The 20,901-nt window shown below is 40.7% G+C and overlaps 2 protein-coding genes across 2 annotated transcripts in view; both read right to left on the bottom strand.

The window, feature by feature from the left end:
• LOC118418590 (uncharacterized protein KIAA0895-like) overlaps nucleotides 1-9,376 on the bottom strand; it is a 12,477-nt gene extending 3,101 nt beyond the window's left edge. The window contains exons 1-3 of the mRNA XM_035824584.1: nucleotides 8,347-9,376; nucleotides 4,794-4,940; nucleotides 1,224-1,356 (exon numbers count right to left, since the gene is read on the bottom strand). Of these exons, the coding sequence (XP_035680477.1) occupies nucleotides 1,224-1,356; nucleotides 4,794-4,940; nucleotides 8,347-8,952 (886 nt within the window). The 5' untranslated portion in view covers nucleotides 8,953-9,376. The remainder of the gene's footprint in view (nucleotides 1-1,223; nucleotides 1,357-4,793; nucleotides 4,941-8,346) is intronic.
• Nucleotides 9,377-10,035: 659 nt separating this feature from the next.
• Nucleotides 10,036-20,901, bottom strand: part of LOC118417649 (transcription and mRNA export factor ENY2) — a 14,939-nt gene continuing 4,073 nt past the window's right edge. Inside the window, exons 2-5 of the mRNA XM_035823278.1 lie at nucleotides 18,991-19,068; nucleotides 13,734-13,804; nucleotides 12,174-12,248; nucleotides 10,036-11,110 (exon numbers count right to left, since the gene is read on the bottom strand). Of these exons, the coding sequence (XP_035679171.1) occupies nucleotides 11,034-11,110; nucleotides 12,174-12,248; nucleotides 13,734-13,804; nucleotides 18,991-19,068 (301 nt within the window). The 3' untranslated portion in view covers nucleotides 10,036-11,033. The remainder of the gene's footprint in view (nucleotides 11,111-12,173; nucleotides 12,249-13,733; nucleotides 13,805-18,990; nucleotides 19,069-20,901) is intronic.

The raw sequence follows: 20,901 nt of genomic DNA, 5'->3' as shown, positions 1-20,901 counted from the left end.
GCAGTGTCATGGTGTGGTGTATGTATGGTGTCCACAGGAAAAACGAGGGTCTCTCTCATCCCAGACAAGACAACCTAAATGCTGTGAGATACAGGGACACCATTCTGCATGCAGTCGCAATGTGATACCTCGTCAGTGTGTGTGGGAGACCAAATGCAATTCTGCATGTGCTAGACTACAACGCCCGTCACACAGAGCAAGGATCAATGCAGACTGTGTGCGTGGACGGGCGGTGTAATCTTACAGAATGTCATTCGACCCAATATTGAAGGGGTAAGACATTGCGACTGAATGGAGAATGGTGTCCCTGTATCTCACAGCATTGGGGTTGTCTTGTCTGGGATGATAGCGAAACTTGTTTTTCCTGTGGCAGCCATACATACACCACAACAAGCGCTACGCGCTGTTACGCTCTATCCGTGCGACAGTCGGCGTGGCATTCTCCTTGCCGCATCCACACTTCGAATCGGTCATCCAACACCCAAAATACACATATACTCTCCTCAAATGTTCAAGATAAACTTGGATGTTCTGTTTACCAAAGATTACGTGAAAAAAAGGATAGATTGAATCCTTGACACCCACAACCATACAAGCAGGATGATACAGAGTTGAACACAAAAATTGAAATTTGGGCACATTTTTTTCGTGACCCACTGACGTAAGTAACCCTGGTGCTCTTTTCACGAATTTAAAATAATGAGGAGTTTGATACCATATAAAAGGAAATTACACACGCTTTCTATTGATATACAACACATTAAAATTGATGCAGAAACAACGGAAATATGATCAGCCAAAGTTCATATTCCAAACTTAAGTTGTTTCAAATATGATGTAGTCACCAGCAAATACTAGTATGTCTCGCTTGCAGTTTTCATGTCTTCTTGATGGTAACTGCCTCATAGTAACATTACATATACAATCAAATCGTTTTTCCCATGAAAGCCTTATTCTTCTTCTTCCTTACTCTCTCTCCCAATTTCTCCAAGTGTCTCTCTTTCTCTTTCTCTCTCTCGTTCTCTTTCGCTCTCTCTCTCGCTCTCTGTCTCTCTATCTCTCTCTCTATGTATATAAAATACCCTATAAAATGAATGCGAGTGTTTTAGAATGCTCTCACAAATGCTGTTTTGCCATTTCTCCGTTGGTAGTTTAATGGTTTGATCTATAATATATGTAACCTTGCAAACGATGTCGGCAGGTCATGACGGCCCTGTTCGTACCTATCTCGTGTCTTGCTACGCCCTCCAACCAGAACTGGCGTGAGGTGTTGACATTGATGTTGAGCGTGGGCCGGCCCCGGCTTTGCGTCATGGAGGCCCGCGACAACAGGTCATCTGACAGGTTTATTATCACCTGCAAGCAACAAGTAGGTCGTCTCTGTTCAGCCCCATCGTGTCGCAAAGTATGAAATGACATGGAGCTTAACATCACACTTATCGGGAATTGTAGGGATGGTCTGGTCGCTTGGTGAGCCATAGCGGAGTCGCATAACATTCAGCTATGGAAAATCGTTAGTTAGTCATTACAGCTTGTTTCAAACATTATGCTTCAAGTTCGACCTAATTTCCTTTTTTATTTAACAAACATATTCAATGTAGCATAGCCTGAAATCATTGTGCACACAAAGGAAAGCGGCGTGGTATGAAACAATTCTTCGAATCCACCATATTGACGAGGATTTAAAACATTCATCATTTCATCACATCACGTTCTACTGTAGGTTTGTCATGTTTCATTGTGACGTAAGTGTGGACGAAAGTGTCCGTATGCATATTTTTTATCAACTGCATCTAACCAAGGGGTCTTTTTAACCTCCTTCACCTAACCTTCAAATTTACGTCCCTTCGACCGTGAACGTTTCTCAAGAGTTCAAGGGGAGGTGGAGGTCAGGAGTTTTGGGACATTGTTGTTCACAATGATACATTCAATATTCCATATCTAGATATCTATGACACAGTTTCTGTCATGTTACAGAAAAGAGACAACAAGAAAGGCAATATTCTCGAGGAAACGCAGGATGTTCCCTCTCAGTAATAAAGGAAGCATATAACGGCTACATTAATCATGCAAATTAGTTACTAAAAGTATGGACATTTTCTGTTGGTCGGTTGTAACGAAGAACAGCTAGTGTGGAACGTGTTCAGAGCCGTGCCCTCTGCATCATCTCCTGTGGTGGCAGGCGATCCATTCCAAACCTACTGTCCTGGAAGGAAAGGTGAGGCTGCTGTAGTCAACCTGTCAAAGCAATGCTGAAGCCTGATTCCCATCCATGATCTTGTGTCACCCCAACAACCGATAGCCACAGGCATTTTATAAACAATACTAGACACAGTTTTTCCCGATATCGGCGAGCCGACAACCTCTCGCCAACAGCTTTTTTTCAGCGTCTAGATGGAACTGCAATATCGCCATTAAGGCCCAATCTATACACAGTTTTTACCGATATCTGTGGATGTGTCGGGAGGGATCTGGAACGTTGGCCGCGGGACACCCGTGGCGCTTGCAGTCATAAACAGCTATATAGCCTAATGAGCCCGCGTTGTATGCTAATGAGCCTTCCCGAAGTCGGGACACATCTACACGCGCGCGGAAGCTGTCGGAGACCCCTGCTAAGCTATCGGGGACCCCTGCTAAGCTATCGTACGAATGGTCCGGACCTTTCGGGAGAAATTTTCCCGATATCTTTATGGCGATATTGCAGTTCCATCTAGACGCTGAAAAAAAAGATGTCGGCGAGAGGTTGTTGGCTCGCCGATATCGGGAAAAACCGTGTCTAGATCGTGCCTAAAGTTATCGGCAAAATTTCTCGCGAAAGGTCCGGAGTATTCGCCCGAGCTGAGCGGGGTCCCCGATAGCTTAGCAGGGGTCCCCGATAGCTTAGCAGGGGTCCCCGACAACTTCCGCGCGCGTGTAGATGCGTCCCGACTTCGGGAGGACTCATTAGCATACAACGCGGGCTCATTAGGCTATATTACTTAGTATATAGCAAGCCCTACTCTAGATATCTACCCGTTCGCAAATGCACCAAATCTGATGTCATCTACTTACGTGTGCAATGACACTTACGAGGGGCGTTCAATAAGTAATGCCCCTGACCCATTTCCCATAGCAGGAGATTAATGAAACTTGGCACAGTTATTAGTCGTTTTCTATATAAGAACCACCCAAAGTTATGCATTTCTTCCATCGTTTGATGCAACTCTGGACACCGTTTTTATAGAAGACCCCAGGTTGGTCCTCCAACAGATGCCTCATCAATGGCAGAAGGGGGACGACCAGGTTTGGGAGCTGTTTCCACAGACTTACGGCCATGTTTAAATTCACGATGCCAGCGCTTTACAAGGTCATATGATGGGGTATCATCACCATAAGTTTCTTTCATTTCATCAAAAGTCTTCTTTGGTTTGCGTCCTTTCAAATACAAAAACCGGATCACTGCGCGACACTCAACTGGCTCCATTTTACACCTGTTCCATTTCACACCTGACTCTGTTCAAACACCAGTACATCAGAAACCTCAATTAGTTCAGAGCTGTTTTTTGCAACATAATTCATAGAGATATAAATCATTACAAATGCAAAATTTCATTAAGATCAAACAACTGGAAGTGAGTCAGGGGCATAACTTATTGAATGCCCCTCGTACATTGGGGGAAACTAGTCAACCAATGAAGACCAGTTTCAACATTGCAGGGGTACAGCAAGTGGATTCATTGGAGTAATGTGTATCTATTAGTCTGTATATCTTAATAAGGTTACATTGTATGGAATTCCTGTAATTCACCGTTAAGGAGATGGATTTTCCCACCAAATACGCAATTTCCTCATACATCTGCAAATTTTGTTCCACTTAGACCAATAAGTACCTTAATGTGCTCACCTCAAAACGACCTACCTACAAACCAAAAATGCTTTAAGCATTTTCAAACTTGACATCATCATTATTATAATAATGATATGCTATCACAGGACTAAGGATCAGCTGCCACAAAGTGCATATTGAAACAGGAAGACATACCCGCACCCCTCTGGAACATCATCATCATCATCATTATTCATCCTCTATTTTGAGGTGCAGCAAGTAAAGTCTGATCTCCAGAACAGTCTGTTTTTCATCGCAGTGAGAAGACCCGGGACCTCTAGACCAGTTTCTGACTCAATAAGTTTCAAAGGAACAAAGACTATGCAAATATTGTAATTTCTAAAAATAGAATAGAGGATGAATGTCATTTTGTAGTAGAGTGTAGATTGTATACCGTAGAGAGAAATGAACTATATAAGGCTAAACAAAACCTATTTTCTTATTTTATACACCCAAGTGCTGTAGAAAAATTGATATTCCAAATGCAACTAGACAAACCATCGATCATAAAACATATTTGTTCTTTTATATCCACTACAACAGAAAAGCGAGGAGAAGTTGAAATTATAGATAATTCCATTTTCTATCTGTTAACTGACAAGTCTTGTTGTGACATGTACTTAGCCCGGTGTGGCAAAAAAATGGTCTAAAAATGCAGTCAAGGTCTTCAATCGCTAATGTGGTCTTCAATCGCTAAGATGGTCTTCTTCAATCAATCAATCAATCAATCAATCAATCAATCAATCAATCAATCAATAATAATGATAGCTCTTTCCCCGTCCTCGAGGGTCTCTGGGGAGTACTGGTAGTTCTGCAGGTGCTATGGTGGTCTTCTTCGACCTGCATGCTCTGTTCCACTGCTGACAGGTAAACTGGGCTGAAGCGAGGATTGTAAAAACAATATATGGGGATGGAAATATGTACGAACCTCGCCGCTCTGTAATTTCTCCCTTTTGAAGCATCGTTTAACGATAGTCATGATCTCCCCTCGTGTCAGCCGCTTGCCGCCAGTTCTCGCCTCGAAGTTTTCGTACGTTCCAAACCTCTTCAGAGCATTCTCCATGATGGTGATTGCCTGGTCGAGAAGGTACAAGTGATGAGACAGGATCTATCTATCTATTTATCTATCTAACTAAACGATGTTCATCTGCTATACTCGCTGCAGATCCAACCAGAGTTCCACGAAAGGGAAGTATTTATGATTTTTTTCATTTGATTATGCAAATAAGGCCCTGATTTGCGTAATTTGTGTCGGTAGATCATCCTCTCTACCCAATAGGCACAAGTCAAAGGTTTGAAAGTCTTTGTATGACAGTCGGAGCAGAGAAGGCCATTGTAATGTTTCCTGATTAATTATGTAAATACCAAACTAATTTGTATGATTTATGTCTAATAACGTTCACCTTCACTAAGTTTCATAATGTTGTAAGTACTAGTATGAATTTCCCACTATTTACCACCATGGAATCATAATATTTTCTCATTAATCATGCAAATGAAATCGTCATGGAACGCAGTGGATTTATAAACTTACCTCATTAATTATACAAGTTAGCTGTTGCTTTCCATAAGTAGTATTTCATTATGTTAGTCATCACTTAGGCACTTTAACCAATGCCGAAGACTTATTGTATAAATTAATTACCTCCATGAAATGTCATGGAGGTTATATTTACCTCCATGAAATGTCATGGAGGTTATATTTTACCCTGCGTTTGTGTGTGTGTCTGTGTGTAAACAAAATAACTCAAGAACAGTTGGGTGGATTGGTTTCATACTTGGTGTGTTGGTAGTGTGTGATGAAAGCTGGAAATGATTAGATTTTGGGCCCCCTAGGCCTAGCAACTCCCCTACTGCAGCGCAACTTCCGGTTTTGCTATCTAGGTGTTCTGAACATGCTATGGTCACGATACTTGAGTGTTAGATAGCTCTTGTACGCAGGAAGAAGCGACATAAGTTTTGGCCCCCTAGCGTCTAGTTTTGGGATAGCAGGGGCATTTTTGTCAAAAACTTCTGAAGAGGATAACTCAAGAAGGGAACAGCGGATTTTCATCATTTTTGGTATGTAGAAACCTTAGACAATGTTGTACAAGATAAGATACTAATTATGCAAGATAGAGTACATTTGCATAATTAATGAGAACATTCTATCATAGCAGTTTTTTCAATGTATCTCTTGTTCTAGATATGCTACGGTCTTGACATTAATATTCATGGTGGTATGAGGTCGCCGAACTCTAGTTTACCCTGCGTTTGTCTGTGTGTCTGTGTGTAAACAAGATAACTCAAGAACGACTGGGTGAATTGATTTCATACTTGGTGTGTTGGTAGGGTCTGATGAAAGCTAGAAATGTTTAGATTTTGGGCCCCCTAGCGGCTTCTCTTGGTACTGCAGCACAACTTCCGGATTTGCTATCTCGTGTTTTGAACAAGCTATGGTCATGATTTTAGGGTGATAGCTCTTGTGCTCAGGAATTAGTGACATACGTTTGGGCCCCCTAGCGTCTAGTTTTGGGACAACAGGGGCATTTTTGTCAAAACTTCTGAAGACGATAACTCAAGAAGGGAACAATGGATTTTCATGATTTTAGACAATGTTGTACAAAATGACATACTAATTATGCAAAATAGAAGTACATTTGCAAAATTAATGAGAATATTCTATCATAGCAGTTTTTTTCATTGACATTTGTCTTGACATTTGGCTGGTAGATAGCTTGCAGTGTCATGACAAAGTGGGGCAGGTTTCAGCCCCACAACAGTTGATTTAGGAACTGCAGGGGCATTGTTGTCAAGACATTCCAAAGAGGATAACTGCAGAAAGGATTGACGGATTGGCATCAACTTAGGCATGCAGGTAGCTTGGGCAAAGATGTTCATAATAATATGCATGTTATGCAATTGAGGACTTAAATTGCATGATTAATGAGGACATTGTATAATTCCATTGTTTGCAATAAATGTAACACTTGTTAATTATGATGGGTGGAATATAAGCAGAAACCGAATATGGCAATGAAGAACTTATTTGCATAATTTATGTCAAAATTGCAAAACTGCTTTATGATTAATAATGGGACTTTTATAATTGTGACATGTGTATGTTAGTCAATGATGAACAACACCATGCATACATTATGTTAATGTGTTAGCCAATTGCATGAAATTTACAAAAGCTCTAAATATTTCATGGAGGTATGAGGTCGCCGAACTCTAGTTTTCACTGATTTTCATATGACCCGGACCTGATCATTGCATAACTCACCTGGAATCGAATCGGAGTCAACACCGTGGATTTACACAAGAAAACGCGTCTACCCTAGTCTAACAGCTAAACTGATTTATCTGTCATTTGTAGTGAACTCTTCGAATACGTACAAAATCCTAATGTTTCTCATAACCTTCTTTCGCAGATGCATGGCGTATCATTTGTCGACCAATATTTCTATGTACTTTTGGTCACAGGTTACCAAGATCATCGGCCCTTCATGGTCACCACGTAACAAGACAGACGGTCACTTAAGGTGTGACCCGAAGGCCACTCCAAGGTTACGGGTTACATTGTGACAGGCATCTCTTCTCCCTGGGTCAGAAGCATTAACATTGAGACTAGCTCAATTGCTTACTAAAGAGTGAGGACTATAGGAGAATTCTTGTACACAACCAGGTTGAACTTACTTCACCTGGTTATGTACAAGAGTTCCCCTATATTCTAACGTTATATTCTACCAGCCTGATGAAACTATTTTCGGAAGTAAGAGTGAGAACTAACTGCCCTATCAACTGGCCCAAATAGGCGAAGTAGTTGTTACGAAGGCTGCTCGCGAAATTCCCTACCGTAAAAGTTTGATCCACTCACACCTTCTGGTGATGAAATAATATGTATTTCCCCCAAGTACACATCGTATTTGACTTTTGACTAGTATGAACCGCAGTGTGGCTCGAACCTCCATTTAACGTCCATTTAACGGGACCTCCATCTAACGTCCTATCCGTCCGAGCGACGGTGAAGTGAGGAAAGTCCTGTTAAGTGCCTTTGCCAAAGCACAAGATCGGAGACATGGCGGGTTACAACTCAGGACCTCTTGGGCCTGAGGACAAGGTGCTGACGATTACGCCACGCGATCTCGGGTTGCGGCGGTGAGCCAGTCTTTTAATTTGGTACGGCATTAATTGAATTTAAAGTAAACTTTATTATTAAGTAAACGTGTATTATTGCATTCGTTTGTATTTACACATGCCTTCGAATATCTCCAGGGAGCCCGTTCCGCATGATTACGTAGAATAAAGCATCATTGAATTTTTACCTCGTTTGACAGTAGCGCTTGTAGTGCAGCACAGACGTGTGTTGATAGTCCGTCTGTCTCTTGTTGTAGGTTGATTGGGTTACTTGGGTGCGAGATTGACCTTTACGAGCTGGTGTTACCAACGATACAATACTAAGGCAAGGTAGATACTTCGGACTATAATTCCACACTTACTTGATCTAGGTATGTGTCGGATGGCTTACTGAACTTTTCCAGTACAGTTGGTGCCGCCGGGTAGTTGTAGAAGAAAAGGGGGTTGTAGTTGTAGTTGGCCCGCATGAACCTACTTTTCTCTGTCTCTACATTGGCAGGTCTAATCGCGTCAAGAAGCCCGACTCTTCGTCTTGGAACCCGCACAACACCTGACAGAAGAGGGAGCTTCAATATGTCCGAACCCTCCGTGTGTCGTCTGGCCCTTAGTCGCATGTGATTAGGCACGTTTCCTTCGGTGTTCGAGCAGCTAGAGCGGTTACCAGGTGACTTTTTCCCCCGTCGTCCCTTGCCCTTGGCGCGAGGACTGACGATTGCTGGACACTGAACTGTCGAACTCTGCCTGTCTTCACAAGTCGGGTTCAATACTAACATATCCGTAGCGGCCATTCTGGAACCAAGATCTGAAAGTAGTCTAACATGAGGATGAAATGACCTAAAAAAAGGAGAATCAAACTTTAAAGCTTGAGTGTTGATGATTACAGCAGTATAACCAAGGAGGTTAAAATTAGCCCAACAAAAGGCCCACCAGATGTCGCCGGCTGCTACAATTGCACCAATAGCCAGCATGTAAACGGCACCGCGGCGTCTTTAATGGGCAACTGTGAAACATGACGCCCAAAGGTATAGTGCTTCTCTGATGCCATAACAAAGCCATCCGCCATTTGAACGATAAGGTGTCATGTAGTAACGCCTCGGTGTAGAAAACACTGCTTACATGGTACAGGTGAACAATTTCTTGTGGATGTACATTGGTAACACCAGTAACTTTTTACCTCCATGAAATGTCATAACTCATGTAGGTTATAGTTTACCTAGCGTTTGTCTGTGTGTCTGTCATAATATTGCCCCCCCTAGCACAGGAAAAAGTTTTTTTCAATGTATCTCTTGTCCCGGACATGATATGATTTGGATACTTGCATGGTTGATAGCTTTCAGCGTCATGACAAAGTGGGGCAAGCTTCAGACGCCTAACATTTAATTTTGGAACTGCAGGGGCGCTTTTGTCAAGACATTCCAAAGCAGATAACTGCAGAAAGGAACGACGGATTGCCATCATTTTAGGCATGCAGGTAGCTTAGGCAGCGGTGTTCATAATGATGTACATTTATGCAAATGACGACTTGATTTGCATAATTAATGAGGACATTGTATAATTTCATCTTTTTCAATAACTGGACTTCAATAGATTAGGTGGAACATAAGCAGATACCAAATATGCAAATGAGGAGCAAAATATTTGCAAAAATTTACAAAAGTTCTACATATTTCATGGAGGTATGGGGTCCCCGAAATCTAGTTTTAATTGGTACCAAGCAGGAGATTATACATGAACATCAAAATTAAGAATATGACTCAGACTTACCCTTATATTGCCTTTGAATTCAGCATGCCGTAAGTTTTTTGCTGCATGTCCAAGGATGTCAGAACTGGCCTATAGTTACTGTAGTTTTTGGTTTTAATGCAGGGATGTTCCTTTTAAATCCATTTTGGGCAATACTCTTTGATGCTATATATGTGACAATCTGAATGCAACAGCTGAGTTTTGCATCATATAACAATCTATTAAGTATTATACATGTACCAACGTAACACGTACTTCCCCAGCCCCATGCAAATATACACTATAACAAAATCTCAACAACAAACAGCTACTCAAGCAAGTGGATAAAATTTTATTACGACGATGATACAAGCAACTGGATAAAATTTGATGATACGATGATGACATCCTGCCCCCCCCCATGTAATACCTGAAATTAATATTCATTGTACAAAGAAAATACAAAGAACTCAAGCATGCACAGGAAGCTGAACAGCATTTAAGTTGAACAGCAAGCTTGTTGCAAATGTCACAAAATTGCATTATGCCATTTCTGATAGAAAAGATAGCATTAATTCTTTTAATAGCAAGAACAACTAACAACAAGATGTGTATATATGATACCTTTATTCTCAAAGAAAAAGGATATGTTCTTAACTCTGGATGATTTTACAATAAAACATTTGTAATTCACACACATTCTAGAAGCTGTTAACTGCATGTTTCTTACTCTTACAAATAAAACAATTTCAACAAATTTAACAGTGCAATTCAGTTAAATATATCTAGTTAACTGCTAGACTGTGAGTTTGAATGATGAAATCAATAAACCAAATCATCATCATCCTTCTACCACCAATCCTACCTCCATTCCTACATGCTCCTACATTATCTCCTGTGGTCAGAATCTCCCAATGGTGAACAGCACTGGATATCATCCATAACATTGAGTGCTACGTGTGAGCAAAAGAAAAGCTGAAATATACATGTTAACTAAAGACTTGCAGGTGACAGAAGTGTTCAGTACAAAGCTATACTGCACAATGCACTCACTCCATCCACACAATACAGCAGTGTTTGGTATATAATTATCACACAGTATGAAATAAATGAGGGTAGCCATCTGAGCTGGCCAGGAGTTGAGAAATCATTACAACAACAGAAAATCTTCAGACTGGAATTCACAGTGTCACAGGCACAACTCAAACTACATGGACTCTACTACTGACAACATGGAAACTTCCAGATACCAAGGTTAGCTAATTACAAAAAGTGGTCCCATTGTTGTGCAAGATATACTTGTATCCAACTGTCTGGACAAGGCACATCAGATATTGGACTGTTGGGCCAGGAAGTGGCGAATCCTCTGTAGCAATTCCTTCTTCACACTGTCAGGGACAAGAGCTGAAAAACATGACAAGTTTGAATGATTTCGTGGGGGTAACAGTCAATCATGAGAAAATCTACAGTAAAATCATCTACAATTATGCAAAGAAATTTTTAAGACAAACAATGTGTATTGTTTCAGAAAGTTAACTTGACACATATCTGACAGAAACTGCACATGCTTTCCTGAACAAGTTTCAATTACTTATGCAAATGAGATCACCATTTACATGACTAATATCTAGTTATGTTCCTCTCTTCTTTCAGTTACATGTAAATCACTACATGTCACATGTCACAGGGGATTTATAATAATAATAATAATAATCTTTATTGCATATTCATGCCCGAGGGCTAAATGCACAGAAGGACCTCATGTGGTCTTATGGATGCAGAGAAAAAAGAAACTTAACTAATACAATGGTTTTAGACTAGGCTAAGCTATACAGTGATTTTAAACTAGGCTAAATGGAGAGGGAACTAAGACACTATGTGTTACAATCGTTAATGGCTGCATCTAACATGTTCTTCTCTCTTTTTGAAACACATGGAGACATAAGATTTCCTATCAATTATACAAAACCATGTGACATGTGCAAGGATGGCTAACCCTCATGAAACAGGGAACTTAAGAGGATAAACCGGATAGTAAGTGTATGAGCTCCTGATCTGTCTCAGATAGAATTGGTGCCTGCAGTTCCAGAAAAGCCACCAGGGGGCATTAACCTAACTTCCCCTCCCAAGAGTTTTCACTTAGAAATCATGACCATGGCATGTCCAGAACAAAAGATATCCAAACCGGACGTTTCGCTCATCAATACCTAACCACATACCAAATATCAAGACATTTAACCCAGGCATTCTTGAGTTATAATGTGGACTGACCCCTGGGACAAGCTTGAGCAATTGACTACAAAACCTCCATTTCACTGAGGTAATGAACTAACAAGCCAGCCAGCTAGCCAAACAAACAAACAAACAAACAAAACCACCATCAATTGCAACCATAGAATGGGGCAAACCATGTACTTTCTGGCGAATAACTTGCATATCTTGGCTTGTAGGCCTGGGTTCTACTGACCTCTTCCCTTAGGAGTGATTTCAGCCACCAGCTCGTCCACTGTGATGTGTTCCAGACCCTTCTGCTTTACAACATCTAAATATGCAAACAAACAAACAAACAAACAAACATCAAACACAATCGACACAGCTTATTATCAAAGTCAACTGTTTTGAATTTGGATATGTCAGACTGACAAGCTTGTAATTTGGCTCTCTTCAAAGAATTTGAATAGATAGAAATAAGAATAAGACATAGAGATCCCCTACAGAGAGTAATCCATTTATGTTGTTGGAATTTGAGCAAAATCATTGGGTAAAATGCAAAAGAAACATCATAAACTCTAAACTTACAATAACAGCGCCATTATTCTATCGTCAGTGGGTACTTTTTTAAATGCTGGTACCGCAGGGCAATACCGATTGCACGAGGTAGATATAGTTGTAGTCAATGACGGAAATTTGTAAGCTATGACCAGAAAAAATTTTTGGGCAGAATTTTTCCGTCAATGGGAATTTGTTGAGGTCTCGGTTTAGAGTTTTTTTTTAATGATTCGGGGCCGATGTGACTGTCTCTCGGAAAAGCGCTAGCGCTTCTCTAAACATTGTTTTTCGGATAATGCAATGTTTCTGATAGAAAAGGCTGCCTTATGCTGGACTCAGTTAGCATTTTCTGAAGAAATGTTATTTTGGTAAAAAATAAACATTAAAAAAATGAAATTTCACCCCAAACTGCTAATTTTGGGGCTTTTTTACAGGCTGCTAGATTTTTCCTGGGATAATGACTAATATGGAAATAAAGTTCAACATTTCTACTGTGCACTGAGTAAAAGGGAAGGAAAGTTACAGGATACATTTACTGCAAGCTCCGATGGCACAACTTTTAAACACCCACAACTTTGGGTAATCAAACCATGTTACTGCTATCGTGCTACTAATACCAGGAAGTGCTCGCCGGATGACCAAATCTGTGCCACTGAAAAACGCTATGAAGAACAGGCTTTTGGGGAAATAAAAAAGATTTTGACAGACCTAGCTGAAAAATTGGGGGCCAAAACTAAGGGGGGAAACCTATAATTTGCGTCTTACTTTCACGGAATACTTAGCCCCCAGGTTACAACAAATTCCGAACCGGAACCTAGACGGATAAAACTTTCAAGCTGGCTAGATCCCTGGTTTACATGGAGGATATATAAGTATTTTAAAAAGCCAGTGGGAGTTGGATACTCTACCAAGCAGATTCATTTGTAGAGAAATCAAGACTATCGTTTTTAGGATCACTCATTCTCAAACAATAAAGTCCAGGCTTAGGTCCGGACCTGGACCTGATACCCTGTACCTGAACCAGACCCCTAGTGCCAGTAGTGGTAATGTTTGCTAGGCCTTTTTCAAGCTGAAGACTCGTTTTCCTTCTTGTTACATGTACGTTTTTGGTATATAAGCCCTAATCATTACCCCAGACTTTTTCCTTTTTATTCACACTGTTGCTTCATTTCTTTCTTTCTTTGTTTCTTTCTCATTCTCATTCTTTTGAAAAAATCTATAACTAACAAATCAAATTGGTGTAGTGTAAGACGTCTACCTTTGCAGTGTGCCTTGAGCTGATCCCTCCAGCCACATTCGATCAGTTTAGTCCTGAGCACCTCCTTCAGCCTGTTCACAGAGAAAGGACATGCACTGTCAATTATTCACTTTGCTATCATCTCACAACAGAGAAAGGACCTAGATTGGAAAGCACCAACTTCTGCAGAGTCTATATATTTATTTAACATTTATTCACTTCTGTATTCTTTAACCAGGGTGAATCCCTCAGTGGCATAGGGAAGCCCTGGGTACACATACACACAAAGTTAACACCAGTGTTCTCACCAGGATTGGGGGTGGGGGGTCCCAGGGGGGCGAAGCCCCCGGAAGCTCTTGCATTTTAGGCTATTCAGAAGGCTTATTGTATCAGTTTTTAGGGGCATATCTACGATAATTGTAGCAGTTTGACGTAACGATACTTTGAGTCAAAGCATCAAAGACAACTAAAAACTCATAAACAACAAATTTTACTCAGCTCAACAGTACTCATAAATATTGTCCGGTTTGCCACCAACTTTTTCTAGATAAACAACTTTGACAGTCTCTGTTTCCATCGTATTTTTTTCATCCTAAACAGAACAAAACACGCAGAAACATGTGCTCGGCACGGGGAATCCCCGGCCGACTTTCAAGTTTGCGATCGGCGGACGAATAATGCGTTCACATAAGAGGTGTTGGACGTAAAAACAACAAGAATACCTTTGCTTCCTTTTGATATGAGTTTTGGGCCCGCAAAATCTCCAAAACGGCAGAAATTTTCGGGGTAAAATACGGTAAAATTTGCTCTAAAAATGGCGGTCGTTGCTGTTGTTTATCCTAGGGTTTACGGAAAAGCCTGGGCCCAGCAGGCTAGCCTGCAGGCTAGCCAGGCGACCCTTTTTGGGCCCCAAGGCTATTGATGGGGTTTGACCCATAGTAGATTTTTTAAAACCTAAAACTGGGTAACCGACAATTCCAGTGCATGCAGGGTGCATTGGACAGAAGGCAATAGTTTCGTCATATCTATGGGGGATTGGTCTTCAATGGTTTACAGCAATGAACAATCAACATCAACTACTGTCAACAATCAACATCAACTACTCCAAGGGTTATTGGTCCATTTACTTTTCCTTTGACTATACTGGCAGTCATTCCTACAATACTTATAGTGGCTATCAGTAATTGTCCCGCATGAGAGAAACGAATAGCACAAACAACACTAACGTTACACGTCATATTATACCCCCCCCCCCTCACATACAATTGACACATATAAACACATAACATACATCCATTCCTACATCCATGCTCACTGACACTTGATGTTTGAGACATCTGTTTCAAATTTGATGTTTTAGCAAACAGCCCCTATCCTAGAGGACCAACTGTTGTCTTGGATTACCACTGACCCAGTTTTTCTACAAAGAAATTTCATGTGCAAACACACACAGTGACACACACACTCATACATGCATGACATCTGTTTTGAATTTGATGTTGTGCGCTATCTAACCCTAACCCATCCTAGTATTCTTTATTTCCCCTAGTACCCCTCCCCTTCAGTCTTAACATTTCCAGCATTTTCTGTTGTAAACTTGGAATTTAGTTTATGATTGTTTTCTTCCAGTCTTGGTTGAGTTAATAACTTATTCATTGCAAGCCCAGCAATATCATCAACTGTTACCTTTCCCCAGCCCATCCCACCCACAGCTCGGATTGTCATTGACCCAGTTTTTTATTAAAAAAACTTCAGCTGCAGGCCAAACCCCATGCATAGCCTTGGGGCCCAGAAAAGGTAGTCTTTCAGGCTAGCCAGCCCAGCTCCTGGGCCCAGGCTTTTCCGTAAACCCGTTTATCCTAAACCAATGAGATCGCTAGCTTCCCCTGACGTCACAGAGACGCATCAGATCTCGCGAGAATTTTTTGCGAGATTTTACGATGTTTTCGCCGCCATTACCGCTAGCTGCCTGCATGCACGCACGATGTTTTCGTCATTTCTCAACGCAAATTTCTCGATCTTTGGAAGGTTTTAGATGATTTACAAGTATACTGCAACATAAAAGGGAATGTATACAAGTGCTATTTTTGTGCAAGTCCAAGAAGCGTTTCTTGCCGTTCCGATTTTAACCGGACTTGAACCGAAACTTTTTACAAGTTTTGTGCCGGTTCTCTGTTTACAGTACAGAACGCACGCCGCGCAAGGGGCGGTCCTGGGTGGGGGCTGCGAGATAGCGGTACGCGGGGTGCTGTAAAACACCTCCCTTCGAGCTGAAACTTCCTGAAACAGCGGAGGCGCGTGCTTGGCACGTGCTTTCGCATTTTTACTACGGTATTTTTCCAGTTTTCCCCCATTTTTTTGCCGCTACGCTGGGTGAAAATACAGCGTAGCGGGCTTTTTACAGCGTCATTTTTCCAGCCCACAGCGTATCGGCCCGCTATGCTGAAAAGGCCTGGTGAGAACACTGAACACACAATACAATCATGTACATACCTTATGACAAATTCATTATCAAATCAAAATCATATCCACACTCATAGTCGTTATCCGTGCCAGGTTGTAACTTGTAAGTCATAAAATCAGATGTCAGATGTCAGCAATGATGAGTCAGGAATGGAGAAAAGAGTTGAACCACAGTTCACCCTAGAATGCGTTATTCTAGTAGATACGGCTTTTGCAGATACATTTGTAACTGATTCGACCCCTTGCACTAGTAGAGCGATAAATCTCTTTGAGTGCTCGATCGGACAGGAGAGCACTCAGTACAAAGGACAAGCCTTGTAGAGACCTGAAAGAGATCTGTTCCCAGAATAAGAGAACTCCTTCAGGAGCAATGGGGAACTTAAAGAGATCTCTTCTTCACACCCAAGGTTGGGACTCCCCTCCGAGAGTATCAGTTGTTTAGAACAATGGATACTTAAAAAGCAATTAGCGTGTTTCTGATAATTAATTGGCAAGAAGACCTCAGAACTACACAATGTTGATACTTTTTCACATCTACAGGTTTTGCCCAATATTTTTGTAGATATTTTGTGCATTCCAAAATGACAGTGAACTCTGTAGCCTTTGAAACATTTTTTTGTCCTTTTATTTGTGTTTGTCTTTTTTGCAGTTCACCTTGATTCCATTAGTTAACCCCACATTGCGATAGCCCAGTTCCGCACCTTTAAATTGATACCAACATGACCAAAGTTTCTTGTTTAATTTGAGGAGCAATGGTTTTTTTTTGTGGTTATAGCAAAGAACCAGACGTAATGACACCATATACACCTTGGGGCGGGTCATTAACCCTTAATTACATGTCAGTAATTGTAAATAATATACAACAATTTTCATTGATCACTTGCTTCAGGTTCCTAGTAGAAAATGCATGTACCATGACGATGTACATTTTCACATGTTGAATTTGAAAGCACCATTGGTCCCCAGTTAGGGGTCATAGTGGGGAACCTATGCCCAATTTTTCAACATTAGGGATGCTGGAAATGTATTTTTTATATAACTTTTATTACTATTACAAAATGGAGAAAAGATTATAATTCAAACAAGATATCTATGGCTATTCTGTTCATTATCTATACAATATTTACTATAAATAAATAAAAAGAATGTTCCTGCTTATATTCTTTCCCTTGGACTGATGGACACATGCAGTTTACACTGGGGGGTATGATTATTTGGGACATAAGAGTAAGGCCATGTTGATTTGATTATATGGATGACATCCTCCGGGAACTCCAAAACTGATGCGAGCGAGCGAATAAAAAAAAAGTTTGGCAAAAAAAAAAAGTTGCCTTCAGTATGAAATCAAAGTGGCCAGGAAGGTTGAACATAGGATTAAACACACATAGTATGGTATACCAACAGTTAGGTGTAGTGACCAGTACATCATATGGGTGCAAAACATTTTTTTCTTCTTGGACCAATCCGAAAAAAAACAGACCTGAAAAAAAAACCAGAGGAACAGGTTTCGCCAATTACAAACTATGTCGGCAGCGATTTGGGGTCTAACCGGGGGGCCAAGAAGACAACAAGAGCGAAGTCAAGTAGAGTTTATAGTCAATTGCACCAAGTTTCTACAGTCAAAGGTACAGAGACAGTTAGCCTTTATTACATGGAGATAGGGTTTTAAAATGCAGTGGGAGTCCAATAATACACCAAACAGATTCCTTTGTAGCAAAATTGACCAATTACCATTGTTTTGAGTATTGCCAGTTCTCAAGTTTCCACAGACAATCAGGTCCAGGTTCATGTCCGGACCTGGAAATGATCCTCTGGACCTGAATTTTCTGTACTGGTACCTCCCCCAACCAACAATAGATTTTTTTTCTGTCTGTCCTTTCACATCTTATTCTTTGACTTTAGATTCATTTTGGCATTCTGTGGCATTAGGTATCTGTTTTCTGATACTTTTTTTTCAATCTACGGAATATTTGTGCTCATTTTATAGCTGCTTTGCACAATTTATTGTGTGGTCGAAAACTTTTTTTTTTTTGGAAATGGCCGAAAATTGGTGCGAGCGCGGATGTCATCCATATAATCAAATCAACGTGGCCTAACCAAAGAATGAAAGAAAAAAACAACAAACCAAAGAAGTTACTAATAAATTGAATATCTCCTTCATGGAGAATATCTAAGAATGAAATAAGAAAAAACAACGTATGTTTGTCCTTGATATTAAACTTTAAAGGCTGCACTGATTTGATCCTAATCATGCAAATTAGCCCCTGGTTTGTATCAATAGCCCTTACATATGGAAGGTATCTCCGAAGTTATCTACATAATTATAAAAATCACGATGATCTGTCAACCCCTTCCCAAGTTATTCCCTTCGAAAAGGATGGTGCAATTGCGCATGTGTGGATGAATTGCTGTGGAATTGCAGGAATTTTTGCCAATCGGATATATACTTAACAGTAAAAGCCTGATGTTTTTCTCTTTTTGAGTTACATATGGTTTTTTTTAGTATTCTAACATGACATTGATTATGCAAATTAGCCCAATTTGCAAGATTAGCATCTAATTATGTAAGGCATCTCTGAAGCGATCTACATTCCAAATATCATGAAGATCTGCCAACCCATATGGCATTCCTGAGTTATTCCCCTCTACAGGGATGCTGCAACTACGCAGGCGAGGAAAAATTCCTGACATGCCTGCGGAATTTTGGGAATTCTTGTCAAACGGACGCACATTATACTATTAGGCTACCCCCTGAGGCGTCACCAAAAATCCAGTCAAAGTGGTTCTACAGTACTAATGAGAACAGAAACCTTACCTCTCCCGCTCTCCTGTCTCCACTAGCTTCTGATTGATAGTGGCACGCATCTGAGCATCTTTGATTCGCCTTTCAGAACTACAAGAAAAAGGTGACTCATTAATAAACATAGATAAGAGACAACTTTGCTACAAGTGGTGTTGAATATACAACTGTATCATCAATGTAGGAATAACAGTATTGTACATGTAGGACCCTAGGACCAGCTCCGATCGCGATCTCTCCTAGGAGAATCGGCGATTCTACTGGATCGTGATCTCTACTGTGACATATACGTAGAATGCTAAAGTGAAACAATCACATATGGCAGACTTCACCTCCTTATTGGGGTTGTGAACCCGAGTAAAACAAAGAGGCTATTACCACCTAAATAATGTCTGAACACACCTACTCTCATGTCCCTAATAAACATACCCTCCGGAATAAACATACCCCCCGGACAAATCGTCAATATCTAATAAACGTACCCCCCGGAATAAACATACCCCCCGGAAAATTACCAAATTGACATGTATTTAACTGTGACCATGCTACTTCTGTCCAAAGAAAAGGAGATGATAAGCAGGTAGGTCTTTTTATTCATTTATGCCTAAGAACCACATCAGTTAGTTCTATAAATGATGAGCTGAAGAACTATAGATATCTTGTTCGAATCATGATGTTTTCTCAATTTTTTAATAAAGGGTAAGTTGAAATTCGCAGTGGAACCTGCCATAGGGTCACCTGAGTATAGGGGCCACGTAACTGGCCATGCGGTCAGTTTTCGTCGGTCCCTTGGATTTTTCCCGTTGACCTACTAGCAGTAAGCATGAAGAAATAGTCTATAGCGGTCACCTGTCGAATGCGGTCGCGGCCAGACGATTTTCAGTCCGGCCGCCAACACTGCCGCGTGGCCGGCCGCGTTACGCTGCGCTAAATAGTAAATTATCCACGAGGGAATCACTTTTTTTTCTGTACTACATCAGCAAAATGTCGGTTCAACTTGGACTCTTTATGAAGGAGACATTGAATAAAGGAAACATTATACAAAATTATGTGATTTTATGCGAAGTGTTGTTGAATTCACGTGGCGTTTTTTTTCTCATCTCAGACTCTTTGCACTTCTACCCTTCTCTACATCGTCATTTCTGTGCAGACTGGAAGGCTATATGGGCAGATTTTACAAATAGACCGTCCGTTCATGTATCTGATGTTTTAGGTTCTTGAAATGCATGTAAGCTGTCCCAATTTTCGTATTCCGCGGGCCAAAAATGGAAATCTCCGTCTTTGCGTTTCTCTCGAACATGGCGTCGCTGCAGCTGATAAACAAGGTCACTAGGGGTCAGTGGACGACTCCACTTTTACCAAGGTAAAATATCGCAACAAGATTTCTGATGTGTAGCATAAAATACAGTGATTACGGTATAAAAACGATTAAAATCTATTAAATGAAAGTTAGTTATGTGAAAACTAGACTAAGGTTGATTTTTGTCAAAGAAATAAGCCTACATAAAGAAAGTTTTATTTTGACGTGACCATCTCGGCATAATGGCACATGCATCTACAAAGGAATTTGTGGCGGCTTGATGCTTAGAAATGATTATGAACTTGCTGTTTTTACCGACGAATACCTGTCGTTTGGGAGAATTTGCGGCGTCAAAACTCATATCACAAGGGAGACGAAGTTATAGTTGTTATTTTTACGTCCAGCATTTATTATGTGAACGACTCTTCCGGCTCGCTGCCGAAAGCGCATGGGACCACAAGACCGGAAATTCCTCGTGCAAGGTGCTGGTTTACGATGTAAACAGAGACTATAAACTACTACTAAATTAAAACTAAAAGTTATTTATGTAAAAATTGTATTTCAAAATGTCAGTGTGGTGTTTTATTTTCCCCCAAGAACAACATTTACTTCGTAGCGTCATAGCG

The sequence above is a fragment of the Branchiostoma floridae genome, chromosome 6 (assembly GCF_000003815.2).
Source record: "Branchiostoma floridae strain S238N-H82 chromosome 6, Bfl_VNyyK, whole genome shotgun sequence".
Taxonomy (NCBI): Eukaryota; Metazoa; Chordata; class Leptocardii; order Amphioxiformes; family Branchiostomatidae; genus Branchiostoma; species Branchiostoma floridae.
This window is presented reverse-complemented; position numbering and strand designations above follow the sequence as displayed.